The sequence below is a fragment of the Montipora foliosa genome, chromosome 6 (assembly GCF_036669935.1).
Source record: "Montipora foliosa isolate CH-2021 chromosome 6, ASM3666993v2, whole genome shotgun sequence".
Lineage (NCBI taxonomy): Eukaryota > Metazoa > Cnidaria > Anthozoa > Scleractinia > Acroporidae > Montipora > Montipora foliosa.
The window spans coordinates 63,706,205-63,730,204 of NC_090874.1; the positions used below are offsets into that span (position 1 = coordinate 63,706,205).

At 39.0% G+C, this 24,000-nt stretch overlaps 2 protein-coding genes across 3 annotated transcripts in view; one reads left to right on the top strand and one right to left on the bottom strand.

Annotated features, from left to right (window-relative positions):
* Positions 1-24,000, bottom strand: part of LOC138008121 (inactive tyrosine-protein kinase PEAK1-like) — a 301,176-nt gene that overhangs the window by 104,458 nt on the left and 172,718 nt on the right. The gene's annotated exons all lie outside the window — the stretch shown is intronic.
* Positions 1-24,000, top strand: part of LOC138008113 (neogenin-like) — a 34,732-nt gene that overhangs the window by 6,807 nt on the left and 3,925 nt on the right. For both annotated transcript variants that reach the window (XM_068855317.1, XM_068855318.1), the window contains exons 3-18: positions 1-206; positions 628-915; positions 2,709-2,981; positions 3,787-4,014; positions 5,880-6,129; positions 8,079-8,281; positions 9,191-9,363; positions 9,738-9,879; positions 12,227-12,427; positions 15,353-15,448; positions 15,841-16,107; positions 17,066-17,365; positions 17,965-17,997; positions 19,626-19,812; positions 21,888-22,061; positions 23,097-23,347. The exon at positions 1-206 is cut by the window's left edge and continues 91 nt beyond it. In XM_068855317.1, the coding sequence (XP_068711418.1) occupies positions 1-206; positions 628-915; positions 2,709-2,981; positions 3,787-4,014; positions 5,880-6,129; positions 8,079-8,281; positions 9,191-9,363; positions 9,738-9,879; positions 12,227-12,427; positions 15,353-15,448; positions 15,841-16,107; positions 17,066-17,365; positions 17,965-17,997; positions 19,626-19,812; positions 21,888-22,061; positions 23,097-23,347 (3,272 nt within the window). The remainder of the gene's footprint in view (positions 207-627; positions 916-2,708; positions 2,982-3,786; positions 4,015-5,879; positions 6,130-8,078; positions 8,282-9,190; positions 9,364-9,737; positions 9,880-12,226; positions 12,428-15,352; positions 15,449-15,840; positions 16,108-17,065; positions 17,366-17,964; positions 17,998-19,625; positions 19,813-21,887; positions 22,062-23,096; positions 23,348-24,000) is intronic.

The window sequence follows — 24,000 nt, forward strand, 5'->3', positions numbered from 1 at the left end:
TCCCAAAGCTATAATTGTTTGGAGAAAGCGAGGATCCAATGCCTCCATCACTACTGGGGAACACTTTACTTTGATTCCTGATGGGGCACTTCAGATCAGGAACATCAGATTTGAGGATCAGGGGGAATATGAATGCACTGCTACTAATGACGTCACTGGAAAGACTCACATTAGCACAAATGCAGGATCTGTTAAAGTTATGCCAGGTCTGTATAGGAAATAATGACTAACAGTGAATGACCATGATCATGGTAAATTAACTTTATTAACAATTTGTCTTGACTAATGTACAAGTAGCCTGTTCTTTGTCCTGAGAAAGTTCAACATTAATTTTATCGTGCCGCTGCAATATTTCTCAATTATCAATGTGGTATGAGAGCCTAGAGATCACTTTCCAGGCCAGGCAAATGTTTTTAAGTCTTGCATACGTTTAAACATTTAGTAGTATCTCTGATAAATGCTTATCCTGTAAACTTTAAAGATATTGAACGTAAGTCTATCTTATCTTGATTGTATTATTAATGATTGATATACATGTAAAACCATTAGTGAATTTAATTTTCCCCCAAATTCTATATTGTACTGTGTAGCTAGGCATTGTTTAATGCATTGATATTCTTTGTACAGATAATGCTTTTCCTCGTGATCCATATTTTGATACCACACCCAAACACACAGTGGCCATAGCCAAAAGCAAGGTTGTACTGGAATGTCTGGCAAATGGTTATCCCAAACCCAGGTTCACCTGGCTTAAAGATGGTTTACAAATTTCCCTTGGAAGTCAGGGGTATTCCATGTTAGGTCAGGGAAACCTGATGATACAGTCTGTATCAGTGTCACATGCAGGAACCTACACTTGTCGTGTATCAAGTAGGACCAGATCAATTGATGCTACTGCAAAGTTGGATGTACATTGTAAGTGACTTTAGCAATGATTACATAACAGTAATAAGTATTGTCAGTAGCAATTATTCATTGTTTTTGGGTTGTGGCATGACATAACTCTGCTCAGAATATGCTTGACCCGAGGGCCAGTACTGTAGCTTTCATTTGAATCCCTTTGTTCTGTCCTTAAGTGATTTTTAAAAATGCACACTGTACCTTCCCTTAGAAACACCTTAGAAATGCAAAACTTTCATTTGACTGGAACTAACCGGTTGATGTTTTAGCCTTGTCTGTAGACCTATATTTGGACATATTTTATTTGTCCAGCAAACTCTTGTGTCTACATTTAGTATTTCTAGTACAGTGATGAGGTGTATCTTGATTTTGATAAAGGTCACTATAAAGCATACACTGCAGGGCTTCAAATTGCGACCAATACAGTCGCATTAGAGACTCAAATATCTGGAGAAATCGTAAATTTGCGACTTGTTTTCACCTTTGCTCTTTCGACACATAAGGGTTAGCAGTTGCCACTTTGTAGTGTAATTTAGCTGCGTTGTTATGTGCACAACTCCATTCCTTCGATCATTCGCCATTTTCAGCGGTTTCTTTACTCACAAGTATCGTAGGCTCATATTTTGTTTTGCTAAACCGCTGACAACACAATACAGCGTGATGATTTTGGGACTAAAATTTGCACAATTGCAACAAAATTTTCATATCTTGTCTCAAAATCACTTTGTGAGATCAAATTGAGCATCTTGTCTCATTACTGGCAATCCCAAACATAACATTTGCTTATGTACAGGGCTTGACATTGCGACCGATACAGTCCCATTTGTGACTACAGTTTTTCCCTTTGCGACTAAAATATCTGTAGGAGTTGCAAATTTGCGACTTGTTTTCACCTTCGCTCTTTCTAAACAAAAAGGTTAGCAGTTGCCACTTTGCTGCTGATTTTGCAAAAATAAATAAGGAATTATTTTGTTTCTCCCTGTGGATTTTCTTTCAATCTGAAGATAGCGTAACTTAAATGCGAGGTTCTGTTCACAACTCCGTTCCTTTGATCATTTGCCATTTTCAGCGGTTTCTTTACACACATTTCGGGCTCATTGTTTTGCTGAACTGCTGACACAATGCAGCGCGACGATTTTGCAACTATGACATACAAACCATAAAGTGTCTGCCAACTCCACTCCTCAGCTAAACAAAAACAGTTATGGCAAGCTCTTGGAACGGCAGGTACAAAACACAGGTCACAGGTCATTGTTTTACCAATACAGCAGGTTTCCTAAACATTCATAAAAGCTAACCTTAGGCCTAAAAACTTTTGTTTAGGCCTAATTAGGCCTAAGGTTAGTGTTTATGAATGTTTAGGATACTTTCTGCATTGGTAAAACAATGACCTGTGACCTGTGTTTTGTACCTGCCGGCTCTTGGAGAGCAATGCTTGCTATAGATAAATTTAAGTCACATACAGCTCCTTTAGGAGCCACAGCTATTTTAAAAGGCAATGATTATCAACAACACTGTTGTTGTTAGATAAATTTGCATACCATAAGGTCAATTAGAATTTGATTTCCAAGTTGTTCCGAAGATAAGCCGCACCCCCAATTTACCCTCAGTTTTTTAAGCAAAAAGGTATGGCTTATTCACAGGCTTTAATGGTAATCTGTCTTAATTTACTGTACATTAATTTCATGGAAAAAGTAGCCGACTTCGTGAGTCAAGTAGCCAACTCTCCCTTTTTGTTGGCTGTCGATACTTATTTGCAACCATTGCTTATCAGTGAAAGTTTTTGAACATCCCGCTTTCATTTTTAGATGGCCCAGTTTTTACAAAGAAACCAAGGGATGTGCATGCTCATGCCACGAGCAGTGTGCGATTTGAGTGTGAGGCTGAAGGAATTCCAAAACCCAACATTTCGTGGAGTTTAAATGGCGGAAAGCTAACCAACTCAGATTACATTAAGGTTGGAGATGGTTTCTTGCAAGTTCAAGATCTGGTAACATCAGATACAGGAGTGTATCAGTGCTTTGCCAAGGGTAACTCAGGGGAATTTCAAGCATCCGCACAGCTCTTTGTCTATCGAGCAGGTAAAGACCAGGTCATTGGGATTGATCACAGAAGTGCCTGGATGCTTATAATTTTCAAATTTTCTTGAGGTCAACAGAATGATTTTAACCACTTCAGATAATTTTTTAAACGCAATAAATTTTTTATTTGTGCTTCCAAGGGTTTTGAGAATGTATGTGGCTAAATTTTTAGTGTAGGGAAAAAAGGACCAAGTGCATTTAGACACGTGCATTTGAGAGGGGTTCAGGGGCCTTTTTAAAATGCATTTCCTGCATTTTGGAGCAGGATTCTTTTGCTTTTTCGTGAACAAAGCTAGGAAGATCCAAGGGTTGTGTTATTCAGCAGATATTTCTTATGACTATTATTCATAAAATATTGCCATAAAATTCTCAATCAAAAAAGGTGCAAATGGAAGTAAAATAGCTCGCTCTTATTGAAAATCCTGGCTTCCTGTGAAACATTCCACAGTGTTTATGAACAAGGGTTTGGAGACAAGGCCTACAGGTTGTAGTCCTTATCCAAGAAGACTGGAAAGTGCCTGGTATACGGTATTCTGTTCACAAGAAATAAGCACCTGTCCGTCAATGGGAGCCAATCAGATATTATCCAAAATGTATGAAGCTGATTTTGATATGGGTCGCTCCGCAAAATTGGTTACAAGTCCTAAAGGTCAAATGAGTAACCAGTGAGTAAAGTTGTGTTCAAGCCATGGTTAGGATAAGTGTACTTTTTTTTCTGGTAAGGCCAGTTTTGCCAAACATACACCTGAAAGTTGGCCAAAAAGCAAATATTTTGTGACAATCAAGTCAATACTTTCTCTTACAGGAGAGCCCCTCCCGGTGACTACACCATCTCCAACTACTCCGACAAAGCCAACATCAAGAACCAGTACAACATCGCAAACAACGTCAAAACCTGTCCCAGAGAGACCTGAGAACGTGGATGCACGTGCAATTTCAGATACAGAAATAAAGTTGACTTGGTCACCACCCCTGGTTCCAAATGGAAAGATCCTGGAATATGTCTGCATTTATGTTCAAGTTTCCCCTGGTGGTAAGTTAGCATAATACATTTTGCTTTGGTTTTGGTTCAAAAGTGATTTTAAGGTGGCGGGTATCTGTCTGGCGAAGTTTTTTTCTTGTTTTTTTCCCCCTAACAGGTCCTTAAGGAAGGTGCCTACTATTGTTATTGCAGATACATTCTGCGCATCTCAAGATACTTGGATTTCCTATGGATGGTCCTTATTCATTCAGGGATATTTTTGTGTGGTTCAAGACTATGCAGAGAAAGCAGAACTAAACAAGTGATCTTGGTATCCAAAGAGAAAATTGGGGGTAACTACACATTTTTCAGAGATAATTAAGCTTTAATTTGGAAAAGAACTCCTTACATTGCTTTGTATTTTAAAGCTTTTTACAAAAATTGTTGATTAACTATCTTTGAAAAATGCATGGTTACCCCCAGTTTTCTTTTTGGATTTCAATAACACTTGTTAAGATCTGCATTCCCCGCATATTCAGTAAACAGCACAGAAATACCTTTGAATTAGTTGGCAACGTCCAAAAAAATGTGCAAATAAACTTGGTCAACAAAGTAGAGAAAATTTTATTGCAAAATTTGAGAGAGAATTTGCCCAGGATTGCAGGTTGTAGAGTACTGACAACATACATGCAAGCACAACTTGCCTACATGGTAGTCTGTCAGAACTTCGTCTGGGTTACCATAGTTTTTCAGCATTTTTTCAGTAAACATTTCTCCGTGTACTCTCAAATTGTTCTGAACTCTGGGTGCATCTTATAGTTGAGTATTTTTGCACAACAAATACAATTTCGCCAAATTGACCTACAGTATGATTGACAAATCATTTTGGCCATTAACTTTTTTAACTTGGTGGCTCTTCAAAGAACAGGGGTGGCTCTGAGAAGAAACATTTTATTGATCTGCTACTCTTCAGTTCAATGAACATGGCAGAACAGTAAAAGCTTTACTAGAAATGTACAACAGACAACTAAACAACGTGGTGCGCATATTTGAACCCTTGAAAGGTTCCTTGGGTGCTACAACAGAAGGGTTACACATGCCGTTGCTTGTTATGACATTCACTTTCCGTGTGGAACTTGCTGCTAAATGAATGTCTAAAGAAATTCATGATAATGATAAAATATTATTGAACCTTAATTTGTAAAGTCCATACTATATTAAAGATGATTTACATGTACATGGTTGTTCCATGAGTGGGGAGAAGAATTAGACTAAGTATCAAAAGCAGTCCAACCTTGCTGTTATTGCAGGGCACGTGTGCGGTAACCCCTCTGTGTGAGAAAATTTGGTTTGGGTCTCCATATGACCATCCACCCCTCTATGTATGCCAATGTGGCCAGTATCACATGACCATGTCGCGAGCTCAAGTTTAGAGCTCATCAAAATCGAGGCAGCCATACTCCAGCTAATTTACAGCGTACATCTTTTATATTGGACATCCATGTTAGGATCAATTGACACCTGTCAAAACAAGGTATCCACTGACCAGTATCACTAACTTGACCATATCACAGGCTCAAGTTTGGAGCTCATTGATCATGCGGCCAGGTTAACCTATTGTAAGAATAAACTTAATAAATGGGAGCTCCGCTTTTGGGCTTGGCAAAATCTATATATATCAGGCTTCTGATTATTCAAGGTAGTGATAATCAGGTGCCTTTTTGGAAGGAGGATGCAGCTTTAATTTATTGTCTTTAGGACAAGGCTTCATTACTTTGGTTGTGTATTTTTTGTATCCGTTGTTCCCTGAAGCAATGAAGGGGCCAATGTAATAGCTGCATCCTGATTCAAAGGCACACATGTAAACATAATCATCAGCCGAATATGCAATATTAGTCACCATAAATAAGTTTTGATGGAATTTTGTTGGTTCTCAGATGCTCCAGCTGTAAACACAGTAAACATATCTGGAGACACCTTTGTAAAACTGTTCTCTAATCTTGAGCCTGACACAGAGTATCAGTTTAGTGTATTTGCCAAAAACCAGCGTGGGGCAGGAATTATTTCAGAGCAAGTAATAGCCAGAACATATTCAAGCTCTAAGGTTCCTGGAAAACCTCGTGATTTAGTTGCCGAGGCAGAAACAGAATCATCAATAAGGGTCACGTGGGCAGTACCTGACACTGGGTAAGTATATTGAGCTTCCAAGGTACATTCATGTACATGTATTTCTTGGCCTCTCTATAATTATATTTTTTTGTTGTTGATTTGTTTTCTTGTACGAGTTGTGGATAACTGCTTTGATGCATACTTGGTAATGTAAATGAGAAATTTGTATTTTAACTTTAATGGCATAATAATATTATTGTTAAGAATAAGAAATTATTATCCTTGGATAACACTTACAGTGTGACGCACCTTACCATGGCCACCTAACAAAGTTTTATACAAATTGTCTGCCAATCAGGATGTGTGAATTTGATTGACTGTCATGCCTCCTTGCAAAGTGTGCACAGTACTAAGTTGGACACCGTTGCATGGGTTGTTGAGTTGACGTACATGTATTTACACATAGTTACATTGTCAAATGTGAAATTTTGTTGGGTGGCCACGGTAAGGTGCGTTGCACTGTAAACACGAAGACATATTATAAAAGGATTGTTACCTAACTAGGCACATGTGGATGATTTATCTACCAACTGTGCATGCATACAAAGCTCTGTTATAATCAAGTTTGTGCAATAATAAAGCCCTTAATTAAGGGGAATATTTCCATAATATGTTATTTAACAGTTATTCACTGATAGTCACCAAGTCTGAGGTGAAGAGTTTTTTTAGTATCCCCCACTGGCTATGAAATTTTCTTTATTAAAAAGATATTCAAAACTCCTGTCGAAAGGATGACATTTAGAGAAAAACAATTATTCCTTATTCGTTACTTGCTTTGTGACAAAAGTTTGGATGTTACGCTTTTCCAAGTTTGCTAGTTGCGTAGGTTTCAGAACGGCGGTCGTTTCTCTCCTTCTAATGCATCTGTGTTCGCAGGCTAACAACAACCACGCTCTGAAAATGCATTGTGCGTGAAGCCAGTGACACACTAGGTGATTTTGTCTGCCGATTCCAGCAAAAATTGCTGGCGAATTTCTTTGCTCTTCGTTTATGGGCGCACCTGGTGATTTTATACACTGATTGCAGCAACTTTCCACTCCACTTTTGTACCCAGGGGTCTTGTCTTTCATCTGTCCACTCTTCCATTTTTCAGTAGTTTCATTCAGTTTTAAAGTGGAAGGGACCTTGTGATAAAGTAAGCGGGCACCCCTATATATAGCTAGTCTGGCTTTTGATCCTGAGACCTGGAGCCTTTGAGCAAAGGCGGTCACTGTACTCAGCATGGTGCTAGTACCCGGGTGCCGGGTTCTAATAGAAAGTTCTCCTGATTTTTATGTAGTGGTGTGATAAAATTATAAGGTCTTATTGGTTGAATCGTTCAGTATTTCACTGCAACGGGTGTAAAAAAACGCAGCACACTAGGGCACACTAGGCGATTTTAGCCAATTGCAGCGATCGCCTAGTATACATGATCATGTGTCGCTGGCTTTTAAGACAAGCGGCGAAGTGTCGATTTGTCATCTCATCCAACACACATTGTACTGTATGTGATACTTTTCATTTTAAAGCAGCTCTTCTCATTGAACAAAATTGTGTATTTTGTGTTGAACATAATTATGTTAAAACGAGAAAAATCAATCTACGGATATTAAATGGTTTCAGCTAGAAATTCGCCTCCCCAAATGCAGGAAATTGCACCTTCAGAAATCTAAAATTTCAAACTTTTCCACAGAGAGGATTCCCCTGGACCCCTCTGCCCTATGGACCTTGTACTCATTCCATCAGGCTGAGTTATCATCTGCCTGTTTTTGCAATTTTGCTGTCTGTTTAAAAAATCCACTGAGAACCCCAAAGATGTCAACCTGCAATAACTATAACCAGGAGAGTTTTGAAGTCTCATCTTACTTAAAGATCAGCCCTCTTCTTTTAGAAATAATTCAATCAATTTATGAGATTTGTACGCGACCCTTGAGGGAAATTCATTTAATGCGAATTTGTGACGTTGCTACTTCTGTCACTCTTTGCAGGCCAAACTCAGTTTCCAGATATGTTATCACTTATAAAGATACAAGCAGTAATGCAAGAGAAATGGAAGATGTCACTAAACAGCAAACCAGGGTTCTACGTGATCTCAAAACTTATACTAAATATACCATTACTGTCTTTGCTGAGAACAAGGCTGGCTTGAGAGGAGCTACTGCAGTGACAGAGGCAACAACAAAGGGTGGAGGTGATTTTCACTTTTGTAGTTCCTTATTTGCGAAAGGCACAAGACACAGGGTAAAAGGCAGAGGACTTGATGATAACCCCACTCCATTTTTGCTTGTTTGTGTTTTTTAATTACATATTAGTGATCCAGGAAGAAAATGTCTTACTGACTTTTAAAGTGTGAATTTTGATCAAATATTATTATTATGATCAATATTTTATTTTTTTCCGAACTAAGTGCACAAAAACATTGAAGGGGTGTCAGTTTACCTTAACAGCATCCACTGAATTACGTCAATGGCTTTTAAAGGTGTGAAATAAATTTCCCCACCTTTGTGTCACATTACCCCCAGTTATTGCTTTTTTCTTCATGAAACTTTTCATAAGTGATCAAGGACTTGAGTTCCTTTTATTGCTTGAATTTTTTTTTCAAATCTGCCTGTCTGTGAAAGGTCAAGGGTTTGAAATGGCTGGCAAATGGGAAAAAGAAATATAATTCTTTATGCAGTCATTTTACTTGCAATATTTCACAAAGTGTAATTTAACAGAGTTAACAACAGGATGCCTAGGGTTTATGTGCCAGTTGTGGTCAGCAGCATTGTGAGGGTGATGTGATTTTCCCTGCTGGTGTGCTGTTGGCTGTAACAGTAGCAATGTAGTTGTGTAGCGGAAAAAGCGTGTTTGATGGGCGTTTTTGGCATTTGTTTCAACTTCCCTCCTCCACCCTTTTTCATCGTTTTTATCAGTGTGACGGGTATCTGTCTCGGGCCGTGCTGCGTAGGGGGGCTCATGGCTGGGTTTGCCAGGATTTCACAGCCATCTGAGCAGTTTCCATCTCATAACTGGTTGCCAATAGTGGAAACTCCTGGATGTCTCCGGCAACTAAACAGAGTTGTTAATTGTCACATATCCTGCCTTATTTCACTCTCAGTTCCAATGGTTGCTCCCAGAGATTTTGCTCTGAAACCTGACAGTTCTGGTACAGGGCTTATTGCAACATGGAGTGCTCCTGATCCATTGAGAGTTAATGGACGAATCACATTTTATGTTATCCAGTACAGAAAAGTAGGAAATAGAGAAGTGAAAACAACAAGTGGAATAGAGGTTAGCGTTCAAGTCATCATCTTTTAGAATAGAGATTTAAGAGCATAAAAGGCATGGCTTCAAGAGTTTACATAGAGCAGTGTGCATTGCAATCACAGGGTTACAGGTTCAATTCCCAATTAGGCATGGATTTTTCCAGGCGTCTTTTTGTAACTGCTTAATAATCTTTATCTCCATGATACTTTATCTCCATGATACTTTCTCTAACTGTTCAAGTAGGTTGCAAAATTAAAATGAAAAGGAGAAAAGTTGTTGCCCTTAATTGAGCTGGGTATGACACACCATGTAGTTAGGGAAAATTGCCATCCTAGGCCTTTAATGACAGTCCTGATGATCAACAAATTCAAGTGGAATCACATTTTGTTTGATTATAGGCTGACCAGTTTGCATTCACCATCATTGGCCTCATGCCAGGCGTTACTTATGAAGCTAAAATAGCAGCTGGCTCTGATTCAGGGTTGGGACTGAATACACGTGATTGGGTTCAAGCGACCACTGTTGCTACAAGATGCAAAGGTAAATTTAAACAATTCATGTGGGTCAACTGTGAAAATTGAAAATGCTGTTTATAATGGTAAAAATGGTAGACTGACTGGTTCAACAAACAGTACACAATCCAAGGCTGCTGCCTAAGAGAATTTTCCGGGAGTGCTTCGGGCTTCCAACATTAAAAGTTAGTAGCCCGCATAGTTTTTTCAAGAGCCCAGACTTAATTACTTCCAGCTGGGATCAAATTTACAATAAAGTGAGGATCAATCGAGTAGGGCGCCTGTTCAGGCTACTTAATCAGAAATTTGGTCGCCCATGCTCACAAATAAGGCGCCCCAGGTGACCGGGCGACCGTTAGGCAGCAGCCTTGCAATCCAATGTTTGGCCAGAACAGTCAAATGCTTGGTCTGGCTGGTCAGTTCTGCCAAATGGAAACCTCAAAATTGTGCAATCAAGCATCATTCAAATCAAAGAGAATTATTCATTGTTCATTAAATTACTGAAACACTGTTCTCTACTGTAGTGTTTTTTTTGACAGTGCTCTCAGTTCTACAAATGACTGTTGGCTAGCACTTTGCGTACTAAATGGTTGAAAAAGGATTGCTATCCTTTTTGTAGGCTCTTTAAAGTTTTTATGGGCTCCAGCTTCTTCAGTGTATCTTTTCTTAATTTGTTAACATGAAGTCTGGTAATATACTTTCGGATGTCAGCAAATTTTCAAAGAAAAACAATTCTTCAAGATGTGTAGCACAATCACCATACCCACTTGGGGGTGACTCAGAAACATTTCCTGATTTATTCAGTTTAACGTCTTCAATGAAGCTATATTTTTGCTGAATGCTAAGGTTATCCTTGTTGATTAGCATACAGGGTGTAAAAAGGGTAAGCGACTTTCCTTTCTTGAGAAAACAAAGGAAAAGGATAGAAAAATAGGAAAATTTTGAGTGTAACGCGTAACACAATTTTCAAATTGAAAGTCTTCAAAACCATTTTTCATAAGAGAGAACACTTATGTGGATTAACGGACAATAACCAGTGATAACACGCAGTAAATACTACATATGAGCCAAATTAAAACAGTTCAAGTTTATTAAAACACATTAAAAAGATTCAAAATTCCGTAGTTTCCTTACTGTAACGCTGTGTTTTGGAATTCTGGCGCTCACTAGGTTATAGTTTGAAACAAGTCTTCAATTGATATCTGTGGCTTCAAAACCATCTCAACTAAATGCTCATACCTTGTGCTTTAACATACAGAAAAATTAGTTTGAGGGATCCACTACGAATGGAGAAATCACTCCTCAAAACAGTCGCTACGCTTTTTCTGTTCCGCAATTACGCAATAATATTTTTCGAGACCACTTCTTCCAATGTTGCTCCTGCTCCAACCAAGGTGTAAGTGGGTTCCAACCAAGCATTTCTGAATGCTCACAAGTTCCACTAGCTATTTCCACAGTTTTGTCATCGTAGCTTTCAGGGTCGCAAAAATATTAGCCTTTCACTGAGTCGCTACGTTTTTTTTTAACATGCCGGGCCATATTGAACCTAGTCTTGAGTGCCAGTGAACATCACAAATCTACTTCGCAAAGAAGCCATGATTTCCATGTGCTTCACAAGGCTTGGTAACCTTTCCTCTATGGATATTATTGGGAAGTCCACAATGTCTTTTCAGGGGCAATTTTCAGGAAATTGAGAGAGACATCTGCTCTGACCTCAAATTGTAAAGTGGAGCGAAAAAGTGAAGCAGAAAGCCAGCGTTTAGGGTGTCAATAGAACTAAATGAGGGGATGCTATCCTCCATGTAGTGAAAGCTTTCTGTTTTTACTTTTTATTTGCCTCAAAATTGACTATCTGTATGAAAGACCACGCCTGCAAGGGGTCACGGGTAAATCGAAAATTCAGTTGTAACGGACCAAACATTAATATTTTCCGAACAATATCAGAAAGATATGAAAGCCTGGGTGTGAAATAAGCCAAAATAAGTGATTTTCACCCCAATAAACACAATTTCACAATTTTTAGTTATGTTACAGAAATGGGTACCGTGATCATGCTACTCATCTCAAACAAAATGATATTATTGGTTTTTGAGACAGTTGATTACAATAGAACATGATAAAAATAAAGTAACTAGTTATCAGCTTCTGCTGCTGCTGTGTCATGCATCTCATGATATACACCTTATTCCAAAATGGCCACCATTTAAATATTCTTTTGTTTTTATTCAAATTAGCCCCTGATGCCTCGTTCTTAAGCTTAAAATTCAAAAGAATATTTTATCATGAACGAGGCAAGAAGGGCCAATTTGTATCTGCTTAAATCAGCGGCCATTTTGGAATAAGGTGTATTATGAACCTCCTTTTTTTCCTCACAGAGGATACGACTCCTGGAAAACCAAAGTTTGGAGAGATAAACAAGTTCCGTAATGCTATTCTAGTGAGATGGCTACCACCGGATAATGCAGGCCTTGTATGTGTTACTGGTTACACCCTATGGTGGGGAGAAAATAATCCTTATCAGTTCGGCCCAGAGCCTCTGACTGGTGATAAAAGACAGTATCTCATCAAAAATTTGAGTGAGTACAGAATTTGTATTGACAACCATGTTGATAACGATGTACAGGTAATGTGAAAGGGTATGGTACAAGCATTGTCCATGAAGCACTTATGTCTCAACAAAGATATCTATTAGCATGTAACGTGAAACTCTTCTCATGGTCAAGGGTTTCTCTGTCCTTGTGTGGGTCCATTTCTAGTGCTTACGCTTAGATGGATTAAATGGGAATCAAAGATGGCACTTACACTGTTATAGATATCTATAAAAGGGAACATAGTTTTTGCGTGGACCTTGATGTTGTTAACCCATTCACATCTAAAGCACTATAATTCTCTCTCTCAGGTGGGGAAGGGGAAGGGTTGCCATGGATACCTGCATGCCGTGCTCAAGGCTGTTCGTTTTTGCTTGGCACCACCCACTTTCATAGCCACCTTTCCCACGCTCGTCTATTGGTGACGAGTTTAAATGCGGTTAAATGTAATTTAGGCCACTGGTAAGTTAAAACTGAGCCAATGCCGGTCAGCGATGATCATGGATCATGTGTGTCTATTTGACATACAGGGTTTGGCCAAGTATCAGATGACGAGCTCTGACTCGTGCTTTTGTGCGGCACTTTATCCCTCCCCTCCCCCTTCCCTCCCTCCCTTTGGTGGCCTTGGTAAGTATCTCCACTGACCTTGTCAGTGTGACAGTGCCTGGTGGTGGTTGTCGCTCTCTGCGTTGCAATGGATACCTGCGTGCCCTACTCAAGGCTGGTTTTTTTAATTAGTCTTATTCCTTTACTTTAGATACAGCTGTAGAAGCAACAGTTCTAAGAATCTTAAACTTTCAGGAGGCAGACTAGTTTTCTATTTACAAGTGCAGCCAATAAGTTAAATAGGGATTTTACATGAGTAACTCATAGCGGTGCGTGAGCTGGGGGCCCCCTACATCACTTGGCTTCCCTATCCACATCCTCTACAGGTAATTATGACAAACTCAAAAAATAATCAGCTCCCAGTTGGTGTATTAGCTCATTTGGTAGAACACTGCACTGGTATTGCAGAGGTCATGGGTTCAAATCCTTTTCAAGCCTGGATTTTTCAGGCTTTTTGTTCCTTACTGCTTAAATAAAATAGCATTCATGACTGTGATGATGTTAAAACTTTGACATGCTTCTTACACAGTTTAAATGTGTCTTCTATTTATCAAGACTTCAAAAACTCATCAATAATTCATGAGCCAACAACCTAACAAAGTGTCCCATGCATGAGCTTTATATCCTGATAAAACATTCCTTGTTAGTATTCTGTATATAAAGAATACTAATTAACAATTAGACCCGTAGCCCGCAAGAGCTACGGGTGAATAGCCCATGAGGCGAAGGCGAATGGGCTATTGACCCGTGGCCCTTAAGGGCAAAGTATCACCCAACTAGTCGGACAGAAAAGGCAATAATAAGGTTAGCAAATGCAAGTTGAAAATATATTTATTTGCGAATAAAACGAAAGAAAGCGTCACGCTTTTCGCTACTCGAGGACTATTACTAATAGTCCTCTAGTAGCCTAGCCAATCAAAATGCGGCATTTGCATTAGTCCACTAGTTGAGTGATACTAATAAGGCATACCATAGCTTGTTTTTCTGATTTGCTAATAAAATAAACAATTTGAACCATTGTTCTGAGTCCAGAGGGACACGCTTTTTGTGGAGTGTTCCTGCAGTCGTTAAAAAACTCACAGCACGTGTTTTATTGGGTCTGAAAACACGCAGCTAGGTCTCATGTTTGTAAAACCCGATAAAACACTGCTGCTCGTTTTTTAAACATTACTTAAATACAGAGTGAAGTACAATCATCTAGGTGAGTGTAGTCCTGAGAAGGACTGTCTAGGCCTACACTCACCCGAACGTTCATACTTCACTTAACCCCTCCCCACCTGGGAGTGAGACTTAAACATTTTGCGCTGGCTAACACCAGACGATTTTACTCGCCAAGTGGGGGTGCTTTAGTGGGGTCCTCTAAAAAACTGTGTCCCCTTTAGTTATATTTCTCCTGGGTTCAAACTATTTACAATATTATTATAATATATGAAGTCTCCTCAATCAATGTCATGCATCTTCACTTCAGTTAAGTCTTTAAATATGTATCATCAATAATATTTATAAAGCAGGTTGTCCATATGGATGTGTTCAAGTGCACTTTTACAACAATATACAGTGAAAGAAATGTTTCAAAGCAAACATAACATGGTTGAGAGCCCAACTGGATGGGACAACCAGCTGGTTACCTACTATGTGTGATGAAGTTGGATTCAGGGTCGTTGAAGACAAATCTATATCTGTGTTGGTCAGCCAGGAATTTGAACTCGCAGTGTACCCCAGGGCAAATCCAGGTCCCCATTTAACATTCAACATTCATTTGGAATTCCATGAATGAATCTGACAACTCCACTATTGTTTGACTGTTTAAAAAGAAACTCGAAGAAGATTTGATAAAGGAATGCTAACAATGATGTTCCTGTTCTCTTTCTGTTCTCTATTTCTCAGTGACCTGTTGTCATTTCATTTGTGTGTATTTCTCAAAATTTATTGAGTGTTAGTATGCCTCCTGTTTGTCATTTATAGAATTTCTTAATTAACTTGGCTCCTGTACTCATTTAGTTTTCCAGTTTTTCCAGGAAGGCCTGGCCAAGTTCCCTTGTATCAAACTTTTTCATAAAAGGTGTATACATTGTAAGGAGGGTACAATAAGGTGTTGTTTTTGTGGCAGGAGGCATACTGCTTCCTGATATAGGAATGCATTTTAGCTGAGTTGTTTGCAGTTGGGTTAATGTTATCTCTTGGTTACGTCTGATAAGAGGAATAAATAATTGTTATGGTAACCGCCCCAGTTTAGCACTAGGCTTGATTTGAACAGCTTGTTCTTCGAGAATCACTTTTTCCCTGTTTTCTTTCCTTTGTATACAGGACCCAACCAAAAGTATGTGATTAAACTGGTTGCTAATAACAGTAAAGGCAATGGTCTGGACATCCAAAATATCCTTCAGACTGTCCCTGACGACAGTAAGTATTGGATAGACACTATTTTGCAATCTATGCAGCCATATTAAAAATTTTCCAAGTTCGTACACTCTTTTTATAAAAATACATTAAGTGGTCGCAGATCAAGTCCAGTATATGTAGATCTGGTTAGATTTGAGCAGGGATGTCATTAAGTTCTTCAGTCACCTAATTAAACCAGCGAAAAGAGGTCTTCCCACAAGATGAAGTTCAACTGATCCTCAAAAGTTAAAGGAATTTCTTAATGCTCATTGTCCAAAGTCATGGGTTGGGTTCCTTAGTGAGTGGATATAGCTTTTTCGTACCGATATCCCACATTTAATTTTGTCAAAAGAATATTAAAAGTGTCTTTCACTCCCATTTTTATGCAAGAACTTGAATGTTTTGTTTGGCAGAACTGGAGCCTGTAAAAGCTGTTTCAGCTATACCACTGTCTTCAAAAGTAGTGCGCATTTCATGGGAAGACACAAAAGTCTCCATTTCTGCACCAATTGTGTATCATGTGTACCATTCCCAACAAAACCAGCTCAGGTACTGTGGAAATACAACTGAGAAGTTTATCAAGTGCATTGGGTTGAAGCCTTACACTAGATACTTGTTCTTGGTGAGACGAAATGATGAGAGAATCAATGCTACGGCAAAAAACTTCACCTTGGAGGACAGTGAGTATAATTTAGCTCTCTATAGAAGCCTTTTATTGCAACGATAAGACTATAAATCATTTAAAAAGGAGAATTCTGATTGCTTCTCTGAATTTTGCAATATGGACCGCTAAGATGGTCAGCTCACAAAGCAGCACATTTATGTTGCCAAACTGTTCCCAGTATCTGTTTCCATTTCTCAGACATAAAAAGAAAAAATGCGAAAAATATTTTTCATTTGGTCATGTCGGGGTTCCAGTATGTATTTTACTTGCCAGAACTGTTAATAGAAACAGGCGAAGAGGCAAGACTCAAGGAATAGAAAACCCTGCACAAGACACCCAATGTAATAAAAGATCTTATTCAACTAACCTGTTCAGTCTCTACTGGGAAAAGATTTGTCTCATTCCTTTTTTGCAAGTTTACATACCTCACCATAAACTTGCAAAAAAAAGGAACAAGACCAATATTTTCCCAATACAGACTGAACAGGCTAGTCTGATATAATCTATATATTATTAATTTTTGGATGGTGGATAGCTCAATAGTGGTAGAACACTGCACCTTGATCACATAGGTCATAGGATGGAAACCCTTTTCAAGCCCAAATTTTCCAGGCTTTTTGTACTGCTTAAGATAGTGTTCATGACTGGGATGATAACAAAAAAATCTTAACATGCTTTTATTCCAACCTAGTATTCTCCATGAACACTTTCAAAAATATATAGATATATTGTCACCCTATCCTTTTGAAAGGCATGTTTGTTTTCTTGTTTGTTTGTTGTTGCAAGTGTAGTGAGGTTACAAGAATGGTTTCTTACTTTTTTCAAAGTAGGTATTTGGTGCTTCCATGTGTCATCAGGGGGCTGCCTCTTTTTGTAGGTGGCATGGAGCAGTAGGCTATGCTATAGATTTTTCAGTGTGCACTCAGTCTGTCTATAAAACTGACCCATGGGCACTCTTTTGTTTAATTTTGCAGAGCCAGGTGTTCCCATATATCTGACAGGAAACCCAAATGAAGAAGACTTTACTCGTCTGACTCTGCAATGGCAACCTCCACAGGAACTTAATGGTCTCATTCTTGAATACCGCATATATTACACTAAAAATGTTAATGCTTCAGATGGCAAGTGGAAGTCCGTAGATGTGATTGAACGCAAATTGACTAAAGAAATTTCTGGTCTCCAATCTGGGACAACTTATTATTTCAAGATGAAAGCACGCACCAAGAAAGGCTGGGGACCACTTTCAAAAGTTACAAAAATCGCCACTCTATCAGGTAAGCTGAGAGGTTGTCAAGAATGAAGGTCCCAAGGGAATTCCATCTGTGGGAGTTAAGTGTATTAATAATTAAAATTATGTGTCTTCTCCATTAAAAAAAAGACAATGTTTCACTGGTGTCATGTGTCTACATACTTTGCAACAGATCAAAGGCAACATGTGTTTTCAAAAAACTTAGTATTGCACATGATAAAATGTATAACCATGTGAATGCTGATAACTTTGAACACTGAGGTTTCTTAACTTCTCTTGTTCAAATACTTGTTCTTTGTTTTTTACCTCTTTGGTCCTTTACGTCATGAAAGATTCACTTAACTAATTAATAGGTAACTTATTTTAGTGTACCACCTTTTCTGCGGCCTTTTTTCCTCTTGTGAAAACTGGGGGTTTTTCGTGGCAAAGGAATAAACTAAATTATCTGGAGACTGTAACTCCTTTTTCCGAAGAACACACAATAAAAGCAAACTCTGAAGCTTTTGCTTCTATCTCAGATGTAAATTTTGCCGCCAATAAAATTGCAGCATAAAGTTGCTGCTAATAAAATGGATGATAAATACACACTCCCCAATTTTTCTCTTTCTTGGTGTTTTACAACAGACCTTCCTGGAACACCTGGTCCAGTGCCAGCAGGTAATATTATTTTTTTGATACTGTTTGCTAGTCCCAAATTAGCCAGGACAGCCATGAGACCAATATGTTTTTGGCTTGTATCTAACAAAGAGTCACAGCCAACATACCATACTACTTGCTTAACTTTTTCCCCTTTGTAAAGAGGAAGAATGAGCGCTCTACTGGTTGCCTAATTTGTAATCATAAGTGTTTTTTTATAAATCTGCACCTCATTAGCAACGTGTTAGTAATGTTATGGTTCAATTTTATATTAGGTTCAGAAATTTTCAAACTAGTTTACTTTGGATTCTTCCTTTGTTTCAGATTAGGATGATGAATATTAGACAAAGCAAAAATCAAAATTGAACTGGTTTGGAAAATTTTGAACCAAGAAAAAATTTGAAACATGATATTAACAAGAAAAAGTGTCTGCAGGGTGGTCAACTCAACACAATTTAATAGTCATTTATGTAGTATTTTCCTCTATACGAGATACTATAAGCCAGCATGCTAGTTATTACTTTTTTGTAATACTCAAATAGGAAAAGTCTTTTGTCATTCCTTTACACCTTCATTGACCACTTTAATGAATTTATTTGATGTGGTCCTGATAATTTAATTAACATAATTCTAATTCGAAGTGCAAAGAAATTTGGATAGAAAAAAGCCTGGATTCACTTCTCTTGTTGTGGGGAAAACAGTGAAAACCCAAAAATAATATTGATAGTCTGTCTGTTTCAGCTTCGAGAAAAAAAAAGGCATCAGAGACTGAAAAAGTTTTTGAGGAGCATTGATGAGAGAGTGGGCCTTCCAGAAATGTGGCCCGCTTCAGTTCACAGACTCGCTATCATTACTGGATTGAGTTTGTTGGTTCTCTGCTCTGCTCCGAGATGTTTTTCTCTGGGTAATACGGTTTTCCCTCCACACCAAAAACTGTGATTTCATTTTATCTGCTTTGATTTTGCATAATTTTATATGATGTATAGTCTCCCCAATTAGTATTTTTAGAATAATAATTATTAGTATAATTACATACTCTTTAGGTGATTATTCAAAATTCTCTGCTCTGATTGGCTGCGCTTGAGGCCACCAAATGGCCGCAAGCCGTTTTGTCGAGGTGGCAGACGAAAAAATTCATTGTTTTAAAGAAAATGCATATTTTTTCAAATAATCACCCATGTAATTATACTGAAACAATCATTCACCCGAGGCGTGGTGAATAATTGTTTATTATTATCACTGTGATTTCTTATCATGTTTATAGTTAGCAACTATTCACCGAACTTCGCGGCTCGGTAAATATCCACCACTAGCCACCAACACTGAGGTGAATAGTTGTTTTAGTATATAGTCAAACAGTGAGATAATATAGCACAAATAGATGATTTTAACTCATTTATTGCTGCACAGATTACAACATTTTCGGGCGCGAATTCAGCGAGAATTGTTCAGAGGTGAATAGCAAAGGATAGCCGGAGTTTGAGTAGCCAATCGGCGCGCGAGTTCAACGCTATCGACTGTTTTAGTATATACTAATTTATACTATCTCCATTACCTATTATATTGTCTGATTACACCTCTTTTCGCTTATGGTATAGAGAATTGATTTTGTTTCCATCGTTATCATTCTCATTATTATCGCATTTCAGTGTTAAGCACGTCCACATCTGATGGAGCTGATGCCGCAGCAGCAGCAGCAGGAGCACAAACGACAGGGGGCCTGAAGAACAAGACCTTGTGGATTGTGATAGCTGCTGTGGCTGGAATTACACTCATTGCTATCATCATTATTAGTGTTATTCTTTGTAAGAAGAGATCGGGAGATGACATACAAAGGTAAACACTTGTTTTATTATTGAGAGATACCTTATGAGCAGGACTATGGCAAATCGTTTTCAATCCCAAACTGGTCTCGTGCAAATAATTTATCTGACTTGCAAAATTGAGATGACCTGCGCGTTTCCAATACAACTGGTATTCTGGTAAAGAAAAAACTTCACCAGTCAGCTACGCTGTTCCTTAGAGGTGCGCCCCTCCTAAGAAGAATTCTGGATCAGCCCCTGCAAATGGTCGCGTCTACATCAAACAACTACATTTTTACCACAATTGCTTGTAATCTCGCAATCTGATTGGCTAATTTATACTTGTGCAAAAAAATTTATCTTTGAACTTTCAGCTTGATAATGACCGAAGTGAAACGTTGCGTCTTTTACCGTTAGTTTTTACTTCAAAACCTTATAAGTTGATGTCATTTTCTTTTCCAGTGAACCGCATTTCATCGTATTCGTATCTTTAAAATTATCAATCTGGATAAAGGGTCTTAGTTTCTAAAGAAACTGTGGTGCTGTTTCTGTAGGAAGTAAAACAGAGAAATGGGTTTATCAACTGGGTTGATATGGTCAATTGACCACCAAAAGCTGACATTTCAGGCGTTAGCCCTTCGTCCGAGCAAATTTGGGAATTGTTCATTTTTCAAATCGGCTTCCTCACTCCCCACGGAATTAACAAACGCTTTTCTTTCAGGTGTTAGCCACGTTCGGTTGTTATCTTTCATTGTATGAAAACATTATTTTCCCTGGGCTGCCATATAATGTAGGCCTTAGCCGTTCAGGCTTGCTGCCCCTCAGTCAAAGGCGGGAAAAATTATGCCAAAAGTTAATGCAGAATTTCCGAGATAAAGGTTTTCTTTCAAACATAATACCCATTCCCCCTGAAACCCACCATGGGTATTCTCTTCGCTCTGGCTCTGTTGTAAATAGCAGTGTTAGTAGTTGCCAGGACTGAACGGATGAACAATTTTTGTACTTATAAATATCAATAATTTAGTTGCTGGTGCCCTTGTAATTCAGCTGTAGCTGCAAGAGGGGTAAATAAACTGATCAATCAATCAATCAAGCAATCAATCAAATGTCCCCTGCTCGCAGAGATCCCTTTTCTTTGGTGTTCGCTGGGATGACGAGAACGGGAAAAAAGACCTATGCCATGGGTCGAAACTCACTGTGTTGAACATGCGCGGCGGTTACTTAGCTGAATCCTCACGTGATACTTAGTGTTGTGTGCGCTCACCTAACAACAGCAGAATTACTGTGAAGGAATACACGGGACACAGCGGGCTCAAATCACAGTCAGCAAACATATCATGGGGCATGCGGTTTGGAGAGAGCCTCCAAGGTTGTGGACGGCGGTTGGATCACAGTGAATTTCGACCCATGCCAGAGGTCTCTGTTCCCGTACTTGTCAGCGCAGCGAACACAAAAGAAAAGAGACCTTTGCGAACAGGGAATATAAATTTACCAAATGAACGTAGTTGATGAACTTATTTCTGTGTTTAAAATTTTCAGGCAACAATAGCGAGAAGTAGAACTTGCAATTTAGGCAATAGTTATTGTACTCCCGTTTGTTGGATATGAGGTTGGTTAGGACTGCGTACCGTCTCAGATCCAACGCGAGCATATGGCTCAATATTATATAACCTTGCGGTCTAGAGTTTTCTGCAAAAAAGAGCATTGCTGAATTTGCTACTAAAGTGACCACCAACCTTCTGTTGCTGGGCATTAGTAAACCACGAAACAGCGTTGCGAAACACCAAAGCACTATGTATGACCCCTCCATGCACTGACTACTAACCGACAAAGGTTGGATTTGAGGTTAAATGTAGGCCTAAAACGTTTTTGCTTCCGTCTCAATCTTAATCTGAATCCTAATCTTAATCTCAATTAATTAGAAGCAATAACGTTTTAGGCCTAAAACGATATTTAATCTCAAAATCCAGCCGTTGTCGGCTAGTAGTCAATGAATGCTGGGGTCATACAAGGTGTTAGTATTTCGTTTCGGTGTTTCGCTGATTTTTCGTTAAGTAATGTCCTCTGAGGCTACGTGCATGGTTGAACTGTAGTAATATTCTTCTTCAGAAAACCTCCAACATACAAACAAGTAATTCAATCCAATGGATCTGCCAAAAAGAAACAAAAAGAAGAAAAGAATCCCGATCTGTGGATCAACCATACTGACAACATGGAAATGAAACCTGTCGAATCTGTTAATCCAGCTCCTGACGTCACAAACACCACAGCCTTGATACCCAGGTACGTGTCAAGGTCTCGATTTACTATTAAGCAGTTGTCACGAACATGGTGAAGTACAGAATGTCTGTACCAACTGAAAGTAGAAGGCAGTTCAGGAACAAGAGCTCTCGACATGCCATGGGTTTGGTCGAGAATTCTCTTAACTGACTAACGGCAGGAACCCATGACCCGGAGCCTACAGCTCCCATACTGGGCCTAGGTAACGGCATTTTTACAGACCGATCTATTTTTAGACTATCTTTTCCGGAAAAAACAAAGGCAGTTCCGATTCGGTGACCCTATGACGTCAGCTTAATTTCTTGTAATTGGTCATCAGGCTCCTGTGGGAGTCTCATTCGCGGGAAATTCAATCTAAAATAAATCGATGTGAAAACGCCGTTACACGAACACAGTAGAGTTGCAGGCTCCGGGTCATAAGTTCCTGCTAACGGTTATTGCATTGACTGCCGACCGGGAAGTCGTGGGTTGTACTTCCAGTGGACAAACACTCAGGGTCTTAAAAAAACTGAGGAGAAAGTGCTACCGGTGTAATCCTACCTGTAAATGGATAGACTTTCTAGTTTTCTCCGTCTCACAACCCACACACGTTAAAGAAGTGTATATGACAGATTTATTTATTTATTTATTCAATCGAAACATCATGGTTTTCTGAGGTAAAAACAACCCTAAAAAATTCCATTCCAATTTTCATTCTCTGCCTTATAGCCTTTTAAAAAGAGGGATTTTTACTTCCTGTGGGGTACAAAACCGCGCTAGTAAGGACACTGGGAATAGCAGGCCAGTGACGTCAACACAGGAGCGTAGGGAATTTTAGGAGTAGAAATTTCGTTCTTTTGTCTTTTGCATTATTGCAATAAAATACATTGCATTTTGAAACTACCTCATTTGTATTGATAAGTTGATGTTTTATCTTATTGGAGAGAATTAGTTTTACAATGCGGGGGAGACTGCTGACTGCTCACTTCCTGTCCGTCCGTGGCTTAGCAGAGCCTCGTGCTTAAGGTCCCCAATGTTGTTTTTTGTGTTTGTTAACAGAAGACCCGAAGAAATGCAGCCGCTCCAGGATTCACCGCTAGACCACCTTAATATTGACAATGAGAGGAGCTCTTTTCTGAATAGCGGCGATGCGGACTCTGACGATTTTGAAGACCTCCCTCCTCCCCCAATGCTGGACAGCGAAGCTGATCCTTACCTAGACTACCCTGATGACAACAGGACACCAACGCCACCCCCCTCACCTGGCTTGCCACCATTCAGCCCTCCCAGACCCATTACACCTGTCCAAGGTAATGCTATGACAGGTAGAGAGAATCCAACTACTTAACTGGGTCTACCCCTAAGTTTGGTTTTGCAGAACAAGGAAGCATCAGCGAGATTCTGTCCATTTTCAGTCACATGACCGTTTATTTATTGTCCAGGTCATTTATTCATTAAGGGCTGATCGTCAATGTAAGAGAGAGTTTTGTCATCGCATTTACGTGGAACGGCAAATGCCTCTGCTACAATCGTGGACAAAACTCGTCAGGATAATATGACACAGCACTATAAAATGGTCATTCAGTTATTTGTCTGTGTGATAAAAGATTAGCTTCTCCATACTTTCCCCCTCCCTCGAATCCAGTGTTGGTTGAGAAGCGGCCCAAGGATTGCACAGTATTTTTTCACGACGTTATCAACATTGGTATTGGGGAAAGAGGGGATCAATAGACTTTGCGAGTGCATGTCCTATGACGTTCACGCCGGAATTTTTCCCGAGAGTTTTGTCCAAAATTGTAGCTCATAGAGCACGTAAATTCTCGATTTCTCGATTTCTCTTACAACAGGCAGGAGCGTCTGCAAAGTAAATTTAAGCAAAACCTGGCAGTTTACTTAGAGATGAGGCATATTAATTGTGTTATGTACTTTGTATTTTTGAATTATTAATTTTATATTTTTAACG